At 37.7% G+C, this 19,288-nt stretch overlaps 1 protein-coding gene and 1 long non-coding RNA gene across 5 annotated transcripts in view; one reads left to right on the forward strand and one right to left on the reverse strand.

The window, feature by feature from the left end:
* kif21b (kinesin family member 21B) overlaps positions 1–18,656 on the forward strand; it is a 115,454-nt gene extending 96,798 nt beyond the window's left edge. For 3 of the 4 annotated variants that reach the window (XM_073875905.1, XM_073875902.1, XM_073875903.1), the window contains 3 exons: positions 4,700–4,899; positions 5,344–5,480; positions 12,959–18,656. In XM_073875905.1, coding sequence (XP_073732006.1) covers positions 4,700–4,899; positions 5,344–5,443 — 300 coding nt within the window. In that variant the 3' untranslated portion in view covers positions 5,444–5,480; positions 12,959–18,656. The remainder of the gene's footprint in view (positions 1–4,699; positions 4,900–5,343; positions 5,481–12,958) is intronic. The other variant, XM_073875904.1, reaches the window with a different exon arrangement.
* Positions 2,494–4,686, reverse strand: LOC141369457 (uncharacterized). Its single transcript, XR_012373166.1, has 2 exons — positions 4,299–4,686; positions 2,494–3,333 (listed from the first exon to the last, which is right to left on the reverse strand). It is a non-coding gene; the product is annotated as an uncharacterized lncRNA (long non-coding RNA).
* Positions 18,657–19,288: the final 632 nt, after the last annotated feature.

Raw genomic sequence — 19,288 nt, forward strand, 5'->3', positions numbered from 1 at the left:
TTTATAAAGGGAACAGTGCTTTGTTTTATAGGTCTTAGTATTTTTTTGCGTATGCCATTTTTGGCTTTTGTGTGTACGTAGACTTTTAGTAAGGATCCTACGCACAGTTTTATAAATGAGACCCCTAAACGATGTGAAATTGGTTTATTACCCATCTTAAGGGAACAGGTGGAAACAATATATGTAGCATGAGTTTTTCACTGCTGAAAGTTACAAATCATTTTTCTTCAATCAGTGATGTGCAGAACCTAAACCTATTGTTTTGCACTTTTTTAGTGGTAGAGGCAGAGGATGGCGAGGCAACGCCAGTAAAAACACAGGCTCTGAGGTCTTAAGCCCATGGTCTTTACACATCCAAGCAGGCCCCACACCTTGCATTATCTGCAAACATAAGAAGTATAAGGTTCAGAAAAACAGCAGTAAAGAGGTTAAAATAAAATTAACAGTATAAAACAAGGTATCACTTCACCTGCCCTTACAAAAATTAACCATTGTTTTTCTACAGTTAAAAAATGGTTGCTGTAGTAAAACCATGGTAATCACAAAACAACTATGGTTTTATAGTTAAATCGTGGTTAGTGTAGTAAAACCATAGTTTTGCTGATAGTAATCAATACAACAAAATACATTGGTTACTACACTTTTACCACAATAAAACCATGGTTAATTTTCGTAAGGGTGCTATCGAGATTATACCCGGTACCTCACCACACAAAAACACGAGAACATAAACTAAATGGGTACAAGCACTTCTGCAAAACAGTCATTGAGGAGAGGCTGTTAACAACGTGAACTTTGACTGTCAAAGCTAAATTTACTTTTCAAAAAAACTGTGGAAGAAACAGAGGGAGTAAACATTGCAGCTTATAAAAACTATAATACTGTGAAAAGCATAAATTATATAAAAATGTACATTTTCGCTGCTCTAACGTTAGTTGTCTACACACCCCAGCAGCTGTCGAAGTGTGGCTTGCCCACCGGTCATTTTCAAGCGCAGTGGGCGCAAACTTTATGAAATATTACTAGAACATTCGACTGGGGTGTGTCTCTCTTAAACGGAGATGTAAGAGAAATGAAGACGACACATATACATATTTTGTGTATGACCGATCGGCGGTAAAAGTTAATATGCACGGAACATCGTTGTTGTACGGAACGGTTAACGTTAGTCTACGCCTACGTAAAACAACACTAACGAGACGCATACATACGTTTGAACAAACCAGTGTACACAACAAACATTTTAAATAGATATCAATTAAATCAAATGAATACTTACAATCACACAAAGAATGTCCTTGGCGATGGTCAATTCCGCTGCAGCTCGTGTCTGAATCCGTGTAACAGCTGTTCTACTAACCTAAATCTGATTGGTTAATAATAATCCTTTGTCAGTATCTTGCCGCTCTATTGGTTCGACTGATATAGTAGGCAACCGCGTTTGCCTGCATATTTACGGGGACATTTTTATCATTTCGGGGGAAAATGTGCAATAAATGCGAGTGGCAACACTTTTCATATCGTTGAGAATAAAACAACCGTCCAAACTTTACAAATTCAGGTTGTCCCTCCATGGGGATCATCCATTTCGAAAAGTAAAGCAGATACGGAGCCTCGGCCCACCGTCTATAAGGGGAGGTATGCAGAATATCGGTGACTTGAGCCAATATTGACTCACAGCACACTAAGCATCATGAGGTCATTTTTCACACTTAAGGTCTTTACACACCGGGACGTTTTTCGTGCGCGTTTATCGTCGACGTTTAACGTCACGTTTTTCTGCTTTCACACCCAAACGAATTTTACTGGCGCTGAGCCGAGTGAGGTGCAATTTCACTCCCTGGACATTAGATGGCGCCTAATACAAAACAGATATATGCCGGTACACGGGGCGGCGCTGCGAGACGTTATGCGTCTGTTCTGACACTCACTTGTCACACAGAAGAAGAGAGCCACTCGCGTGTAGTCAATAACCATTCATATACGATTTTTGGTTAACGGGCAAACAAACAAACATGACTCTTGAATAAATATATAATCTTTGTACAAACAATATCTCCGTGAACTTGAATACATTTTTAAATGAAATCTATTTGATTCGATTCTTTTATCATCAGTTAATATATCAGCATCTCCACATAAAAGTAACTATTTTTGATAGAACTCGTTATATCAAAATTAAAACTCTTTCACAAAATACAAGGTAATGGGTGATCCGATGTGTGTACTTTTAACAAATCTTTTACAAGCACTTTCTCTGTTAACAATTTTCTCAAATTTCCTGCCAAATGTATTGTATTTTGTGATTTGGCTAAAGATTTAAGATCATTTTTACCAATATACTCGTTTTATAGAGGGTGGGTGGGTAGAACAAGGAACCACCATTTTTGTTGTGCCCAAAAATGTTATTACTCCTGCAAATTGGTAAGTGTTGCCTATAAATATAATGATGCAATAATTAGGTATGTAGTTATTACAATAAGAGGTCAACAATACTGATGTACAAATATATTCATAGTGCCAAAATGTCACGTTATTTACAATTCTTTTTTTTTATCAAACATTTATTTGTGTGAATGAACTGCAGTTTGCAATAACAATCAGAGACATGACAGTAAAACCAAATAAAACAGGATTCAAAAATGTTGGTCCACTCCAGAAAAGTCACAATGAATGTAGTGCAACTGAATGGTAGTGCAAATCAACATTTAGAAATTAGACATTTTCAAATGTATTTCTTAAACGTATAAACACTTAAAAGACATAAGTAAAATGGTATATAATAAACATTCATTTGTGTGAACAAGAACTGGAGTGCAAATCAACATTTAGAAATTAGACATTTTCAAATGTATTTCTTAAACGTATAAACACTTAAAATAAAGTAAAATGGTATATAATAAACATTAATTTGTGTGAACAAGAACTGGCAGAGCTGTAGAGCAAATAAGTCACAATGATAGAAGTCTAAGTGAACTGTAGTGCAAATAAACATATCTATGAAATGTACATGTTCAACTGTATTTCTTGAATGTATAAACATTAAAAAAATAACTAAATATAAATGGTATATAATAAACATCTATAGGTGTGACCCAAAACTGGCAGAGCGCTACTTCTGTGCTCTTCTTTCTCTCTTCTGTGCTTCGCTTTCAATTTTTTCCCTTTAGCATCTTTTGATAAGAGGTACATCTCCAGAGGTTCGTCTCGGACTGTTTTCTTTTGTTTAGATTGGACCTTGTCACGGCTGGTGCTGGATGATCCTGAAGACGTGCTTGCTGGGGCCTCCTCACTTTTGCTCACATCATTTTAGCAGAAATATTGCTGTGAACACTGTAAAGATAAATTTAGTTTTCATCAGAAACAATCTTTCACACTGAGGGCCATGCCACGATATCCATGAGGTCAATATTTGATTACAAATGTAATTTAGATTCATGGTATTTTATCTGGCTGAACAAATGCAGCAGATGTTACCTAAACACAGAACACAAATTAACCTCATAAAACCCCACCTTTGGTTTGGCTTGCATTTAAGATTTCTCCAAGCTATTTGGGGTTAGGAAAAAGCAATGAATATAATAACCAAATATTTTTCTTTGAACATGAAACAGTGTAATTGTCCACTTTTGTGTACAACAGGTTCCAGTTACAAACAATGAAATACTATGGTGCAAACAACAAAACATGTGATGGTATGAAGGGAACATGACATGGTATGAAGTGTTCAATGTCAGTGCATTACATATCGTAATGCACCAATAATAATTTTTTATTACTTGCACAGTTATAATGTAGATTTGCACTACTGGTCTGTTCAATACATTAATGGGCTGTCTATTTCATACTCCCTGTTCATTTGCACTGCTGGACTATTTGAATTGCATCGTTTGCACCCCTGTGTACTGAATATTAGAATAACTATTCACAATAACTTAAGCCATTGCACTCTTAACTGTTACAATCCAAATTCATTCATGCACTACCTAAATATTAATTTCACTACTGTTCTGTTCTGTTTAGTTTATGTACACATCCATTTGTACATTTCTGTAGATTATGTTCATAGTATTATTTTCATAGTACCACCCATAGTAAGTTGTTACATCGTATTACATAATCCTGCACCTATATGCAATTATTATTGATATCCTGCACTTTTTATACTGCTTTTGCACTTCTGGTTAGACCTTAACTGCATTTCGTTGCCTTGTGCTTGTTTAATGACAACAAAGTTTAATCTAATCATATGGCCCACACAGCTATGTATTGTAATGTTCTAATATATATCACGTTACCTTCGAAATTCAGTCGATGATGTGAGGAACTCCGACACCTTCATAACCTCCACAGCCTCGATGCATCTTCTTTGTGTTTACCTGTTCCACGTGCTCCGCAAGACCATTTTGTGCTTGAGCGCCGCCAAGTCGTGTTTTACTGGAACTTCAGCAGCGCCAGGCACGTGAACAAAAGCGCCAATCTCATTGGTCGGCCAACTTTTAACGCGCCACGTCAAACCAAAAAAACGCGTCCGAGGCGTTTTTCTGAAAATGACGCTTTTGCGCGTCGCGCTTTTCGCGTGGGTGTGCGCACTCACGTTGGCGCTCGTTCTTGAGTCACGAGACGTTAAACGTCGACGATAAACGCGCCCGAAAAACGTCCCGGTGTGTAAAGACCTTTAAACTGTCTATTCCCACAGCAAATCCCTACCGCTCATAAGGATTGGGTGTGTGCTCTGGCATTCGTTCCCGGGCGGCCCATGCTCCTCAGTGCCTGCAGGGCGGGCATGCTGAAGGTGTGGAACGTGGATAACTTCACGCCCATCGGAGAGATCAAAGGCCACGACAGTCCCATCAATGCCATCTGCACCAACTCCAAACAGATCTTCACCGCCTCCAGGTACGTGCATCAGACAAGACAGATCGTCAAGGAAAAGTTTCAAAGAGAGACATACTTATGCGCTTTGGGAAAACATGATGCAGGGAAGAGATTTTAAATATGGTAATTTCGAAATGTAAATGTTAGCGTTATTTACGACACTCCAATGAAGTAGGTCATCAGCTCGATACATGCGTCTATTTCTGCCTCCCCTCTTCACTGTGTGCACTCCTGTGATGTCTTTTTCCAGACAGCAGACTACTTGGAAATGTTCAGTCAGACTAATATGTTTTTTAGACCTAGTTTTGTATCATTTTGAGATGCTTGTTTTGTAGAGCAGTTGGGATTGTTTGACAGAACTTCATTAATGTGTCTCTAACAAAGCTTTCCTGTTCCTTTAATTCTCTCCATTCATCTTGCTCTCTCCATCCTTTCCTTTCCCTCCCTGGGTCTTCATAATTACAGTGACTGTCGGGTGAAGTTGTGGAGTTATGTCCCTGGGCTCACGCCCTGTCTGCCCCGTCGGGTCTTGGCCATCAAGGGTCGGGCCACCAGCCTCCCCTGAGTCCGCACTTAATACCTCCTGCCTCTGGTTCCCTCTGGTACTGTCCTTTCTTTCTGGATTTCCTATCTTTAAATGTGTCCGCTTTTGTACAGTTTTCCTTTTCTATTTTTCCTTACCCAACCTTTTCATACCAAAATGACCACAAAGTACATTTTGCAAAAAAATTGTAATCTCTGCTTTAGATGGCATGCCCACAAATTGATGCCCACACTGCATGACTATCTGGGGTAGCATTCGGTCGCTGCTGTTTTCAGACTGCACGATGGATCAGCGACAGGGGGTTTCACACTGCATGACTTTACTATAGGAAGAATCGGCGACAACTTTGTCATGGTCCGCAAACTACGTCTCACAACCAAACGCACGCGAGAAGTGACAAGGAAACAACGCAAGGTCACTTGTGTACTCACGTGAGACTGGAATCATAACTCCTCCCCGAACATTCAGCTGACCTATATGTTGCCCTCTCATTGGCTGTAGGTCATCGCTGATTTTATTATTAGTTAGAACACATTTCACACGACATGCTTTTGAATTGCCGACAGGTCCAGATATTTAGCATGCCAGATATCTCAGGGGTGTCGGCGATTCTCTTGGAACGCGTGCTTGATAATTCACGCTGTGTGATTGTCATTTGCACGAGCAAATATTTGCCTATGATTTCGGACATTTATCAGCAATTTCTCAAAACCTGTCGGCGGGTCAAAATCAGGGCTAAAATCGGCATTAGAGACAAAAATGGTTGGCTAAACACGGCAGATCTAATCTTTCTGCTGAAGATACAATCAGAGTGCTTAGGGGTTTAACTATCCATAGGGCAGTGGTTCTCTTTTCGGCTTGCGTACAGTGCATCAAAGAAAACTCATGACATGAACTCTTTCCCTGCCAATGACGAGTTTTTACAGCAATCCATATTTCTGCTATTATCCACTAGGTGGTGCTCTTACCCAACTTATAAAACACTGAAGCATCCACTGATCCAAAAACAGTATTGTGTATGTTTTTATAGTCGTTTATGAATCTGATCTCTACACTGAAAAAAATTATTCATTGAATTTAATCAATTTTTTGGGGTGGGTGGTTGCGGTCATTTTGTTTAAGCTACATTTAAACAAAAAAAGATTAGTTAAGTAAAATAAAATGAAAAACTTTTGTTTGGATGTAGCTTAAATGGATTGATTGCAACCACTTACCTTAAAAAAATTTATTAAATTCAATGAATCATTTTTTTTCAGTGTAACAAAAATACAATTATCTTATCTTAAAGGTGCAGTGTGTAATTTTTAGAAGGATTTCTTGACAGAAATGCAAAACAATATACAAAACTATATTATCGTTATATCATTATATATTATCTTTTTATCTACATACACAGAGGGACCCTTACATGGAGGTCGCCATTTTGTGCCGCCATTTTTCTATAGAAGCCCTTAAAGGCGGAGTCCACGATGTTTGAAAGCCAATGTTGATATTTGAAATCACCTAAACAAACACGCCCCTACCCCAAAAGAATCTGGACCTTCGGTTGACAGACCCGCCCCACACATATGCAACCCAGCACGGATGGCGGTTAGTAGACACGCTCCTTACTGCTGATTGGCTATCAGTGTGTTTTGGTAGTCGGCCCGTCTCCTTTTCCAAAGCGTTTTTCAAACATCGTGGACTCCGCCTTTAATGGACAAATTTTTTTGTCTCCGACAATGACATGTTTGTCCGGTGGCGGCTACCGTAGCTTTTCTATGTGTTTTAAAAGCATGGGGTGAGCAGTGGACTAAAGACCGGGTTATACTTTTTTCCGCGGAGGCGGACGCGAGCAGCTTTCCAAGTATACTACACGCGGATGGCCGCGTTTGACACTATACGCAATACAAATGATTTCTTATTCAAATTATTAGTCTAACAGGCAGTCAGGCAGTGGCAGCGTTTCACGAAAACCTAGGGTATGGCAAAAATTATTCGTACAAGAAGGCCATTCAAATAACGAATCTATGAAGCCACATTATATCCATGTGTACATACTCCACCAACCTGTATAAAATCATACTATGATTGCACGGATGTACACTTACTGACAACAATACGGAAGCAATACAATTGAAAAACAAAAATAGAAATCATGGTTGTTTAAAATGCTTTTCAAATGTTGTCATTCTTAACTAAGTGCAACTCCAGCAACAGATAAACTAAAACAAGATAATATCAAAACATACTGTAACATCCCTTCACAAATCTTGTCATGACAGCCGCCAATAAACACTAAACACAATAAAGACTTTTAATGAGGTGATAGAGCACCCGTAGTTAACCCAGCCAGCTAACCAACTAAGACTAAAACACTAAATAAAACTCTTAGTAAAACAGGGCTAAATGCAAAAACAAGTCTTACCTTTTGTCGTCGTGCAGTTTTTATTCCACAAGTCGCCATATTCAAAAACGCGCGCAAATAATGAATACACTTAGACTGCGCTACAATTTCCCAGTGTAAGAGAACCTGTTTATTTATCCACAGAGAACAAATCATTTTACTTCTGGAATAATGTATGCAATATGCATTGCGCAAGTGTGGGGGAGAACCGTGAGTCTGTCTGAATGTTAAAACAAAAAAAGGAGTTTACTTGCGAAAATAAATATTATAACAACAGCGTCATCATGAAACCTCCTGCCAGGACTTCAAGCTGCGCTGCAAGCAAGAACGACAGGCTGATGACATCAAAGTACCGCGAGGGTGAGGCGAGAAATCATCGGAAGAGTTTGCTTTCAAACCGCTCTCGCGGCACGTTGATGTCATCCACATGTCGGTTCTTGTATTATAGCATGACGTCAAGCACACGTGTAAATTATCCATATTAGTAATGTACCAATGTTCAGATATGTTCTACTGAAAATATTTAAAATTATCTTTAATGAGCATCATTACAGCCTGTTGATTTCTGGTGTTTTGTCTGAATGCTAGGGTATGGCCATACGCAAACGCTGCCCCTGCCTTCAGGGCAGCACTGATTTGGCGACATTAACAGTACATAAAAACATTAGGATAGGTGAAGAAAAGTAACCGATCCAGCATTGCAAACACAGTTTAGAACAATCAACAAGACAACAAAGAACAGGAATCAAACATTATGGTAACAAACATGCTCCACAGCTTTCTGATCTTGCAAGAAGTAAAAGTTAAAGGAGAAAAATGATAGTGTGTGTGCAAATGCTGTCTATTTCCTTTGTATAATTGTTTATAGTGGAGTGTCCTGTCGAAATATTTTCACGCGCATGCGCTGTTGTACGCGGACTGTACGCACACTGTCCGCGCGGTCTCAAATTTTGGGCTGCACACGGACGGTCCGCGCAGCCGGCCTCGGACCCTCCTGATGACGAAAATTACATCATGCGGACGTCCCTAGTATACTTTCCGCTTAAGCCGTTGGTTGCAATTCACAACCTCACCACTAGATGCCGCTAAAATTTACACACTGCACCTTTAAGAAACCTACCCATATATGAGAGGTGATAAAAAGAGGACAAATAAAGATAGGATGAAATGTTTTTTATTTGAAAGCAGAGGGGCTGTTTTTTTCATTTGAAATATTGTATGTTTTCTGGAAGGCAATAAACTTTTGTGAAAATCACAAAAATGCTGGCTACAGTAAAAAACAAATGACTGGCAGGGAAAGAGTTAAACAATCTCAGACTTGGAATCTGAACAATAATGCTACTTACCAACAGCACTACATTTGTATAATTGAATATCTTTTGTTTAATTCAGAGGTTTAATTTATGATAAATTAATGTATTTTATAAATGTCATAAAACTGGCACCATCTCACGCCTGCCTTCAAGTTTGAGAACCACTGCCATAGGGTAACAAAGGAAAACAAATATTGTATCTTTGCAGTGTGTTTGGTCAGAAACAGAACTTGATTTTGACAGGAAGTGTAGAAACTTGAGCAAAGGCGTAAAGTTGAGTGGCATTTTAAAGGCGTTTGAAGGCAGGTGAGCCACAGAACATCTGGGAACAAACTATACAGCTCAATCGTGTCATTTTGTTATTGTCAATTATTTCCTACTTTGTCAGTTGTTTATTAGGTCTCTCCCCTCTCTCACATTGCTCCGGTTTTTTGCTCCTATGTTTTATTTTTCTCTTGATCCCACAGAACTTTCACTTCCTTAAGGCTGATAAAGTAACTCGTACTAATTAGACACTAAACTCTGTGCATCATTTCTTTCCCACCCGAGTGGAATCAACTTGGAGTCTAAGAGAACCCTTAAAAAACTTTAATTGCGCTTCGTACCAGTGGCATAAATCCTTTTAATTGGTTGTAGTTAAGCTCCAGGTACCACAAAATACATTCTGCATCTCTAGCATTCGCGAACCATTGCCCTTTCCCCACGCCTGCCGCAATAATATTGTTTTGAACTGGTCATATATAACCATTAAGCACTGTTTCACCAAGTGCATTATAGCAAAACCTAGCAAGTTTTTCGAAAACCTTGTCCATAAAGCAGTAAAAACATTTTTCTTACCTCATTGCAGAATTGTTTTTTTTCTTGTTTTAAGCACAAACCTTAATAACCTCATTTTGCCAGTGCTGTACAAATAAACTTAAAGTCTCGAAGCCTTACTATCTTTCAAAATTCGATTTTTACTGTTGCAATCCGTAACATTTTGGGTTTAAACATAAGCAAGTATATAAAATCAGTGTTGAAAACTGTCACCGTACCCCAATTCACAACGGTAAGCTTACATAATAATTCATAATTTGAGCTGCCGGGTCCAATTTTGCAAGAAATGTCAGTTTGACATCATATTACTTAATAAATACTACTGTAATTTTATGTTTAAAAACAGAGATGTAGAGAAAAAAGTTTGTTTTTAAAGGGATAGTTCACCCAAAAATTTATATTTGCTGTTTATGTTAGTGAAATTTTTTCTTCAGTCGAACAATAAAGAAGATATTTTGCAGAAACCGCAGTGCTCTGTGATTCATATGGGTGATTCTCACGAAAACTTGGTTTTAAAAATGTCAAGCATGAAAATGTAAAAATTGCTTAAATGTACTTTTTTCCCCACCAGACATTGAAAAACAAAGTCTGGAGTAAATGGGAACATTAATTTAAAAACTTTTACTTATCATTTAACACTTTTTGTAACATAATTTAAAAAATTTGTCCTAAAAAATCTCATTACCGCAACAGTCAGAAAACATCAACACTGACATATTTTCAAAATGACATGACAAACCTGAAAGAACATAATTTGGAGATTCTGCACATGCATTTAAAATCAAACTATTATGCTTCTATTAATTAAATTAACATTTAATAAGCATCTGTTGCGGTAATGATAATCAAAATGTCGTGTAAGCATTCTGACAAGACAATAATTCAAATTAACTGTAAAAAAATGATCTTACCTGGTAGCCATCTTGAAGTAACTGGTCCATGTGCTTGGTCACTCAAAATCAAACTTTATTAAAATTCTGTATGTGTGCTTAAACTGTTCTCAAAAAGTGTTGCGGAGGATGAGAACATCAGGCATGGACACATAATTTTCCTAATTTTTCTTCATTATTATTATACATGAATATTCAGTAAATATTTTTTCTGTCATCTAAAGAAGTCTAGCAAAACATCCATTTATTTTTTTCTTAATATTTTTGTGGTAATTTGATTAAATTACAACATAACGCGTGTTCAAACACAGCCGGACACATTGCGGTAATGAGAATTTCAGCAGAAAATGAGATAAAATTTCCACTTATAAATTCTTATGTTGAAATCACACATTGTGCAAGGTAGAACACAGTATTGTGTTAATTCTGATGCATTTTAATGTTACTATATTACACATTTTAAAGCTAAAATCATTAGTGCCGTGGTGTTTCAATGGTTTCGTGAGAATCACCCATATATGCAAGTAAATGGTTTCCGCCACTTTAGCCCTTTTCACGCAGAAAATACATAGAAAATGCGTCCGGGATTTGTCCCGTATCGTTTGATTGTTCATTCAAACTGCAATAATTTTCCGGAAACTGTGTGTCCATTCACAAACAAGGCGCAAAGATCCCGTAAAGACATGTGACATTTTCAAAGTCCTGCATTTGGTAGTTTTTTTCATAGCGTCTGAAGTTTGCTAATTGTCTGTGATTTCTCTCTCGCTTTTTTGTTTATGACAAGATCATAAGGAGCGAGTGATGTGCTGTTCTGTCATGCTGGTGAATGATCTCCGCTTCAGTGCCAATAGTGACAAGCTCCCTGATCTCTGCTGCAGTCCAGTTTGCAGACACTTCACGTCGTGAATGTTAATCTGCATGTACTGTAAATCCCCTGTGTCAATGAGCTGAACCATAACTTCTTGTTGCCATGATTCGTGCATCCTCACTACGGCACGCCCCTTACGGCTTTGTTTCTGCCTCTTGTTACTAGGTCCCCTTTACGGGAGCGATCCCAGAACATTTACAGAATCCGTTTGTGTTCACACGCTGAGTGAAAAAGTAAAAAATGCAGATATATCCATTAAAAAAGTGAACCAAACGCCTTCTGGTAACATATTGATGTCTTGTGAAGCCAATCAATTTATTTTTGCAAGAAATTAAACATTATTTCCTAAGGGGTCACAATTTCTATTTTAAATCGAAATTGATCGAAATTAAGTCAGAACCTCGAACTTCGAATTAAAAAAATTGAATCGTCGATGCTGCCACGTCCCCATGTCACGTCCGGTCGGCTTGCCACGCGGGAAAAAAACACGTGTTGAGTGCTGCGAGTCAACCTCCTCTAACTTAGCTAGCTACAGCGAGTTAAAAGATAGCATGTCGGAAATCATTTACTTGCATTATATGAATCACATAGCACTGCAAAATATCTTCTTTATTTTTCTACTGAAGAAAAAATGCCACCAACATATCGGATGGCCTAAGGGGGATTAAATAAACAGCATATTTTCATTTTTGGGTGAACTATCCCTTTAAGGAGATTGAAAATGATGTTAGAATAAAAAATAACTAATTTCCTTAAAATCTGCTGCTCCATTCATTGACAATTTTGTGATTTATTTCCCCTGCTACTAGTAAGCTGTAGTCCTCTCAACTAAGTTGAACACATTTCACCATGTTTCATTTCACAGAATACCACATTGAATTTCCCTCATAATTAGCACAGAGAATCGCAAGAAAATCCTGCACATTTTATCCGAGCCTGCTAATGACTTATTTATTGGTGTCTTGCGGAGATTTAAATTTCATCTTTTTCATCAGAGATACAGTGTTGAGATACAAGCACACGGGTCTCGCACAGCGGGTTTTTCATTTTTATTTGGGATTAAAGGTGCATGCGTGTAATTGGTGAGAGAAGCGGGGGCTCGTCCGGGATCCTCTCTCTTTGTGAACTCTTGGTTTTGATGTCTGTGCCGTCTCTTCAATGTGAGAAGCTACGCTGATAGTGTCTGAAAACTCTTTCTGATTATCGCCCTTGTGCTTCTCTTCCACCTCTCAATTTATGCTTTGCTTTTTGTCTCCCCCACAGTGACAAGAGAGTAAAGATCTGGCATTCGAAGATGGGAAAAAGAAGGTGACAGTCCTGACTGTTATTGGTGCCTGCCATTTTTAGGCTGTCTGCTAATTTAAGCGGTCACAACCTTATCGGGTCTGAATCTGACCTCGGCGCAGTCCAGGGGTCGACCGTCCTTTTTCAAAAGGGCAGTTTTGTTGACCTCTTATGTCAATAAGACACAGTGGTCTGTTCTGATGACAACCCTTTCAACTGCCTGATTCTGGAGCGTGACGCATGAGGAATAATGACAAGGTGAAGCTTCAAAGAGCTTCTAGATGTTTTGTTTTTTTTTTTTGGTCAAAACACATTTGACCCTGAAGATGTAGAAGATAGTGTCCGACTGCACTTTTTTTTTACAATTTCAGCCCGTCGGGGACACAGAAGACTCCCAAGATGAAGGAAGGAAGACCACTTAAAGTCAAGTGGCACAAAACTTTTGTTATTCCAAATGATTTTGGTCATTTGGCAAGTAGCTTTTCCAGTGATTATCCAGAACATTCCATATAAAGACCCTAGATGCTTGACACTTAAAGTTGAGCAGATACATCATTCCTAATCTCATTTCTAAAACATGTTGTGCAATAGTGCGAACTTCCACCCATTTCAATGTCCACAGAAGGTTTCTCCGGACATTTCAAGTGACTAACGGCTACTTCCTCCACCGACAAAGCTGGTCACAACTTTCCCTCCGTCCTTTTCTGTGTTTTCCGTTGCTGTGAATATTATGTTTAGTACCTCAGGTTTAAATTAGGGATGTAATTTGGGATTTTGGTCATGACAGGATCCCAGCTTTATTATCTTTTAGTTGTGTGAACAGAGGTCTCAGAAGTGTAAGCAGTATTACAAATCTGCCGAGTAGGCATTTTGAGGGGTGTGTGTGTGTCTAATAAGCCCATCTCATCTGGGGACCGTTGACACCGACACGAGCAAGATGTTCTCCTTAAGTGTGCAGAAATAGATGCTGCCTCAGGACTAAGCATTTGATCTCATGCCGTGATGCCCGTCAGGGTTTCATATTGTTGGACACCTTTGTGGTAAATTTTTTGATGCTTTTCTTACAACATAATCTAATTTGGTCAATCATTGTTTTTTATATTGGGATCCACTTATGATGTGTGGTAAAAAATTTGCACAACAACTATTGATTCAGGGGCAACTTGTTATGGTCTGGCCCATGTTATTTCATTATTGAAGGGACTGCTCACTAAAATATCATTTATATGTCCTTAAACTATATATCCGTCTCTCATTGCCCAAGCCATTTCTTGTCTTGGTTAAAAACTAAGGTTGAGCAGAATGTCCATGAGGCTTTTTTCTCATAAAGAGAAGGTCATTGTGTAGAAAAGAGCACTTGGTACATTACACTAGATTCCTCCATCATACAGGAGGGAGTAAATAAATCAAACTGAAATGAGGTTGTAGCCTAAAGATACCAAACACAGAAGTCTTTACATCACAGTAGAGCTGTTGGTTGCCTACCAGCTTACTCCAGTACAAACATCCGCTGACAACCAAGACAGCAGTGTTAAACTAGGTCAAATTAGTTACTGTTTTCTCCCAAGCTTCCTCCTCTTAAAAAAACACCCTGGAGTTTTATTCTCAGTTAAATGAAACGGGAAGCCGCCTCCTCTGTGTTGAAGAATACGGCATGCCTGATGGGGGTATGTGGGTGTTGGCAAGCTTGTCTTGGTAGAACACATGCAACTTTGTTTATTTTTAAGGCATCAATCTTGCAGCGCCACGCGCCGCTTCCTTCCCAAGCTTTCTGTGATTTACGGTCTGTTGTAATGAAACATATCTATCACTCTTATCTGACATCCTTTTCTGGTGGCCCCCTGGCAATTCCTTTACGCTGCAGCCTGGTACACGAGCCGTTGTGCAAGGAAAGTTTTTATATCCTGGTTTATCTGATGAACGACCCATGGTACCGATCTACCCGTCTGCTAGGAGGGTAGTGGGATTCCTAAGTGCCAAGAGCTTATTCTGTATCGAATATAGTAATGATAAGAATTTCATCCAAATGTGCAAATTCGCTTCTGTGCTGTTTTGCAAATACTGGTTTATTTCGGGGTTTTTAGTTGAATGCATTGTGACGTCACAAAGCTGCTATCAGTCTTTAAAGCTACAATAGAGCTTTTGTTGTATGAGCGAAGATATTCATATGATGACACAACTGGTGTTGGGTTTGGGGGTTTGTCTAGTATTAGGGATGCCAATCCAGATCCAGAAAGGCCGCTGCAGAGTTTAGATCCGACTCTAATCAAACACACCTGCTTGTAATATTTTAGTAATGCTAAAGATCTGTTATGAGTTAAACTGCACTGTAAGAAGTAAAAGTTGGATCAACTGGAAAAATTACTTTTATTGTTAATGCCTAAAATCTGAATCACTTGTTTTTTTTTACTTTTTTTACTTTTAAAATTACTTCAGTTGGTAACACCTAAAATATTTAAACATTTCAACTCAGATATTTTACTTAAAGTGAGAACTTTTAGGTTGAAAAACTTCAAATTTAGGCATTACAAATTAAAGTTATTTTGATCCAAGTTTATTCAGCTTTTACTTTTTACAGTGTGTAAACATTCTTGTTGCATTTTTAAGTTAAATCAACTTGAATTTACAATTAATTTCACATTTCTTGACTTATTGCGGTAAATTGTTATAAATTATAAAATAAAGTTGACATACAGCAACTGAGAATTTAAAATTTAAAGAAACCCCCTTACTAGTCAGGAAAGTTTAAATGAATTGTAAATTTAAGTTGGTTTAACTTAAAAATGTAAGTGCAGCAAGGAATTTGTTACAGTGTAAACAAATGGTGCTAAATAGCACCAAGTTTGATCCAAGTTGATTCAACTTTTACTTTTTACAGTGTGTAAACATTCTTGTTGCATTTTTAAGTTAAATCAACTTGAATTTACTATTAATTTCACATTTCTTGACTTATTGCAGTAAATTGTTATAAATTATAAAATAAAGTTGACATACAGCAACTGAGAATTTAAAATTTAAAGAGAACCCCTTACTAGTCAGGAAAGTTGAAATGAATTGTAAATTTAAGTTGATTTAACTTAAAAATGTAACTGCAACAAGGAATTTGTTACAGTGTAAAAAATGGGGCTAAATAGCACCAAGTTTGATCCAAGTTGATTCAACTTTTACTTTTTACAGTGTGTAAACATTCTTGTTGCATTTTTAAGTTAAATCAACTTGAATTTACTATTAATTTCACATTTCTTGACTTATTGCGGTAAATTGCTATAAATTATAAAAATAAAGTTGACATCCAGCAACTTAGAGAATTTTTAATTTAAAGAGAACCCCTTACTAGTCAGGAAAGTTGAAATGGATTGTGAGTTTAAGTTGATTTAACTTAAAAATTTAAGTGCAACAAGGAATTTGTTACATTGTAAAAAATTGTTCTAAATAGCACGAAAAGCTCGTAATCATGGGGGAACCATTTTTAGTGCTATATAGCACCTATGACGAACCATAAGGGGTTAATGTAGCACCAATATAGCATAACTTATGGTTCTACAGAGCACAACATAGGTGCTATATGGCACTTAAAATGATTCCCCCATCATTACGAGCCAGTAATCAATTTTTTTTTTTTTGAGTTTGGGACTGTATAGGTTAAGTGTGTTTTATAAAGGTGGAATCTAAACATTGCAGGACAAAACAGGATTGGTTTACCCTTTATTAGCCGTAACCCTTTTAAAAGTCAAATGTGTATGGCGGAGCTATTTGCATACTGTATAGCTCATATACATACATACATATTTATGAGAAAGAATGCGGTAGGGGCTTCTTCACCCTTTAGGTTGATGCGTTCAGTTATTAATCCTGCCTATAGATTGCAGCTTGTGCATTTGTACGTTTTTTTTTTTTTTTTGGCAGTAGCTGTTCTGCACCCTCATTACAGCAGTGTTTTATCTTCATTAGACTGTGTATGGGTTTACAGTACATTACAGTAGAACCATTAGGCTACTGTATAGACTAAATGAACCAATGTTTTTCATTTGTTCCATTTGTCAACCGCAAATGAGTAATTCCCTCATAAAGCGCAATGTAATTTGGATGTTTTCTTCTACAGACTTGGGAATGAAGCCAAATGTATTGAATAATAATCAGCGCCGTCTACTAAAGAATCGAGTTGAAACTGTGAAAACAAATGCTGCTACCATCACGCATCTCTTCGTAAAATGTTTTTGGCTTTAGAAAGAGATCAGATGATACGCGTCAAACTTGCTGCCAAAGTTTGGTTAAAAGAATCGCTTGCACATTTCGATACGTACTACATTTTCACTGGATTAATAACTCTGCAATATTGTTTAATGCTCAAATCTCCGTGTGTACACTGTTCATTTTACCTTAATAAGTGCCCCCTCATTAGTGAGATTACAGAAGACTGTTTGTCTTAAACTCATTTCATTTTAGAAATGGAAAACAATACCATTGATTTTTAAAGCATTTTTTTGGGGTAATTTGTAGTATTCTTGGGAGAGGTGCTTGTAAAATGTGCTCTGTATTGTTAAATTGGCTTGCAAAAGCAGTTGCATAACATCCAATCGTCGTATCTGAAAGCAGTATGCATTGGTTCACCGAGCAGCTTTTAAGATTGACAAGTACAACCTTAAACACTTAACGCTTTTAAAGCCATGCCAGTCAATGGCCTGCGGTTCATGGTGCTTTGCAGTCTTAAATATATTTGAAGCTTTTAGGGTTGGGTATCTTCCTTATGTCGTTCAGCTTCATCGCTGTAGTTCCCTGGTACTTTAATCAGAGATTTTTTGTGTTTTTAAGGTGTATTTCATACATTTCGGCCAGTGCTTCATGCTGTATATAGACACAAACTAAGCTTTTTTTGTTGACACTTATCAATATAAGACCACTGATTACCATACCCTTATATTTACTGGTGGTACTATGTACAGTTATACCATCGTCTTTGATATATACTGTACAATTAATGTAGTATGGAAATGGTATTTATGTGGCAAACCAAGGTACTTCCCAAAATACTGTGGTACTCACAAGTGTAGCGCTAACCTGGATAACTGAGCCCTAGCCTGTGGCTTTAACCGAAGGTAAGCAGGTTTGCATTGCCAATTTAACTTTTCCAGCAGCCTGACCCACAGAGCCACACTGCACTACGCCTTAAGCCTTACCTCTTTCATCACACTGAGAACGCTGCTTTTAAATGCCTTATGCATAAAAAACATTTAAACGGGGTGCTTTCTAGTTACCTGGCAACCCAGGTATGCAGTTAATGCACAGATTAGAAACGACATTTGAGTAATAAAGACTAAAGGCTTAAATTAAAGGTTTTGACAAAACAATCTGTCAACGGGCCGACAGCATCGTAGAGCCGTTCAGCTGCTTGAGTCAATGGAAAACTGCTGACTTAAGTTTAGCGTTATCGATCTCCATGAGTAGGTAAAGGCGGCTGCGTAGAGATTGCAAACAGCTGGCGTACCAACCAACAAGGTTACAGGTGCCTTTTATTGCACAGACTTCTCCCAAGTATATTGTAAATGATTGTACAGATTTTTTGTTACTTGTGCATGTGACCAAACTGGGTGTAAAATATCTGCTTGTAAATATTGTACATGGTTTTATTTAATGATGGTTCATTCCTTCAGAGAAATAAAAAATGTATTTAAAAATATATATTGTATTTCGTTGTGTATTTTTCAAGGGCATTTTCTGGTCTGTATCCAGGTCATGCATTTATGTTCCTGTTTTCTTCCTATCAGGTTATTTACTATCAGTTCAGTCTTTCAATTACAGTTCATTTCCCTCTCATATCCTGTCTGTGATGAGCCTGAACTGTACTGTATAATCTATCCATGTAGAATCAGTGACTCACTTTCATCAGTAATTGTATCAAAACATCACTACCTACAGGTGATCTCACAAAAACACATTTCTGACACTTTTTACCCTAACAAACCAAAATAAATATTTCACAGATGGGGTCACAAATTAGTCATTACTGTTTTCTACATAAAATCATCCTAGAAACTATTCTGTGAAAATCAATGTTACATCAAAGAGTGAAATCAAACTTTGATACTACTAATTTTATTAGTTTGAGACATTAGCCTGAATTTCATAGACAGGGTCACAAATATACACTCAACTAAAGGATTATTTCTCATTAATGCAATTTTCTAATCAACCAATCACATGGCAGTTGCTTCAATGCATTAAGGTGTGTGGTCCTGGTCAAGACAATCTCCTGAACTGAATGTCAGAATGGGAAAGAAAGGTGATTTAAGCAATTTTGAGCGTGGCATG

The sequence above is a fragment of the Misgurnus anguillicaudatus genome, chromosome 14 (assembly GCF_027580225.2).
Source record: "Misgurnus anguillicaudatus chromosome 14, ASM2758022v2, whole genome shotgun sequence".
NCBI lineage: Eukaryota > Metazoa > Chordata > Actinopteri > Cypriniformes > Cobitidae > Misgurnus > Misgurnus anguillicaudatus.